This window comes from Amblyomma maculatum, chromosome 1, assembly GCF_055883805.1.
Source record: "Amblyomma maculatum isolate TAMU_Amacu chromosome 1, ASM5588380v1, whole genome shotgun sequence".
Taxonomy (NCBI): domain Eukaryota; kingdom Metazoa; phylum Arthropoda; class Arachnida; order Ixodida; family Ixodidae; genus Amblyomma; species Amblyomma maculatum.
In genome coordinates this window covers 429725624-429727941 of record NC_139344.1, presented here as the reverse complement: position 1 = coordinate 429727941, position 2318 = coordinate 429725624, and the positions used below count along the sequence as shown (strand labels likewise).

General features: G+C 48.7%; 1 protein-coding gene across 1 annotated transcript; it reads left to right on the top strand.

Moving 5' to 3' along the window:
• Positions 1–418: 418 nt before the first annotated feature.
• On the top strand, positions 419–1984 carry LOC146209363 (uncharacterized). Its single transcript, XM_084587391.1, has 2 exons — positions 419–430; positions 1625–1984. Exons 1-2 carry the CDS (start codon positions 419–421, stop codon positions 1982–1984), a joined length of 372 nt encoding a protein of 123 aa, XP_084443517.1.
• The last annotated feature ends 334 nt before the right edge of the window (positions 1985–2318 follow it).

Genomic DNA, 2318 nt, shown 5'->3' with positions numbered 1-2318 from the left:
GCGAGTGAGGCTTCGTCCGAGGAGCGAAAAAGAGGAAGCGTGTCTGCCCATGATCGTCGGGGACCGCTCTCGCATACTTTCACGCCAACGCAACGCGCAACAATGGACGCGGCGAGCGTGCATAAACCAAATCTGCGATTCTATCAGAGGAAACTAAGCCAGCGCTAACAGCAAAATGAGGAAACGTCTGGTGCCTGCAAATGCACAATAGTACGAACGGAAGAGAATCTGAGTGGAAACTAAGCGACCGGCCTGAGGAGGCGCCGGACGGAAGTTCGCACCATCAGTCTCTCTCCTCCCCCTCCGATGTCTTTATTTGGGCGGGTACAGTATAAAACGCGAGCTGGGCAAGCCGAGCGTAGCAGTAGAAACTCGAGCACCGGACCTTACCTGAATAGATCAGCCGAGCTACGCAGCTATGAACGCCTGGGTGAGTAGCTGTTGTATAGCGGCTAGCGCAAGGCTCTCTCGACGACGGCCTCCCCGTGTCGATGGCTGACACGGGGTGGCCGTCCTGGCAGCTCGCTTTCCTGAGCGGCACTGCGCTTCAACAGGTCTTTGGTGGGTAGCAAAGACCGATTTACGGTGATCCTTGCCGTGACTACAACGTGGGTGTCTTGTAGTACATGCAATATCATTTATACGAGCGTGATAAGATAATCGTTAAGAGATATGAAGATGCAGGAACGAGCAACTTTCACTGGCAACGTGCAGTTTGCTTAATTTCCCTGATTATTCTTGCACGTGCACATGAATGTACGAGGTAGGTTCTGGTAACCTAATTTGCACGCTGAAGACCTATAATACAGCATGCAGAAGCCTCTCACTCATTAGACGTGAGTTGATGCCAGTATACTTCCTTGCTACACAGCTCGGAATTATTTCTTGATTTTATTTTACCTTGCTCGAAATGATATCTCTCACTTTAAGCGCCGCGCCTGATGTGCGCAACCAAGTGTTGTATACTGGGACCAGTGCACATTTAGTATTCGCGCTCGTTCTTATTGCCTGAGCATCTCTAACCAGAGGAATTGCTTCGCTTCTTAAAAAGCATGCCCAGGAGCATTTATTGAAATGAAACGCAGCATAACGTTTCTAAGCACTCTGCATAATTAAATGCTTACATGTTCGAAACTGAGTTCAGAACTTTATTCCTTCAGCACAATTAATCAAAAGTTTGCGAGGTAACATGCATGCGGCGATTTTCAGCCATATCATTGGCCGTTTTCGGAGTTTGGGTACTTTGGGGCGGCTTCTGAGCAACGCAAGAGATGCCGTATGGCGCTGCTTTTGGGTACTGTGCGCGGTATAGACTTCCCACGTGCGTAAACGTGCGCAAATATTCTTGTTGTAAAATACCCTCTTCCATCATGACAAAACAATGAGATGAAAACAACTCCTCTTTTCGACTGAGACTTTCTTCCAGTTTCTTTTAGTTTTCTGTCTTCAATAATTCATCCGGCCAAGCCTCTTTTTACCGCGGATAACTGACGAACGTGAAAATCAGGGTACCGTAGCGTATTCTACATTGTCTGACAGTTTGCAATCGCGGAGTCGGAAACCTGCCTTATGCACCGGTGATGTCCGTCTTTGAGACTAACGTGATTTTACCACCCACCGAAAGGTCGTCACATTGGCGCTCTTCGCACTTACGTCGACGGCAATAGCTGGAGGTTATGGTGGCGGTCAAGGCGGAGGCCATGGCATTATCATCTTGAGCGAAGGGGGCGGCCGCGGCGGAGGATACGGCGGAGGATACGGTGGCGGATACGGCGGCGGAGGATTTGGAGGTGGACTTGGCGGAGAGAGCAAGGTAGTACCTGGGCCCTCATTCCTCGTGAACACTGTCCATCGCGTACACAAGATCAGCCAAGGTGGATCCCTCGTCGGCGGCTTCCAAGTGGGCCACGGCGGAGGATACGGCGGAGGATACGGCGGAGGATACGGCGGCGGACAAGGTGGATATGGCGGACACGGATGGTAATGCGTGCCAGCAGTGGCGCTTTTTCTTTAGTCTCGAAATTCATTCGCGCGCACTAGCACTATTTTACACCTTCTTGCAGGAGTAGTGTTTGCTGAAAGTAAATAGTGTAATGCAAATAAAATCATTTTTCTATTACTCAGGGACTATTTGGTAACAAATGAAGTCATATACAAGCTTTTAAGCATTGCTATATTGAAACAAATAGGGTCTAAAATTCACATTCAAAGTTACAAAACTAACGAAAAATGAGTAAATATAGATCAAACAGCAGGAACGTGGTTCCACAAATGTTTAACGGCAATTCGATGCTGCGTGTGAGCACCAGTTTAACCAA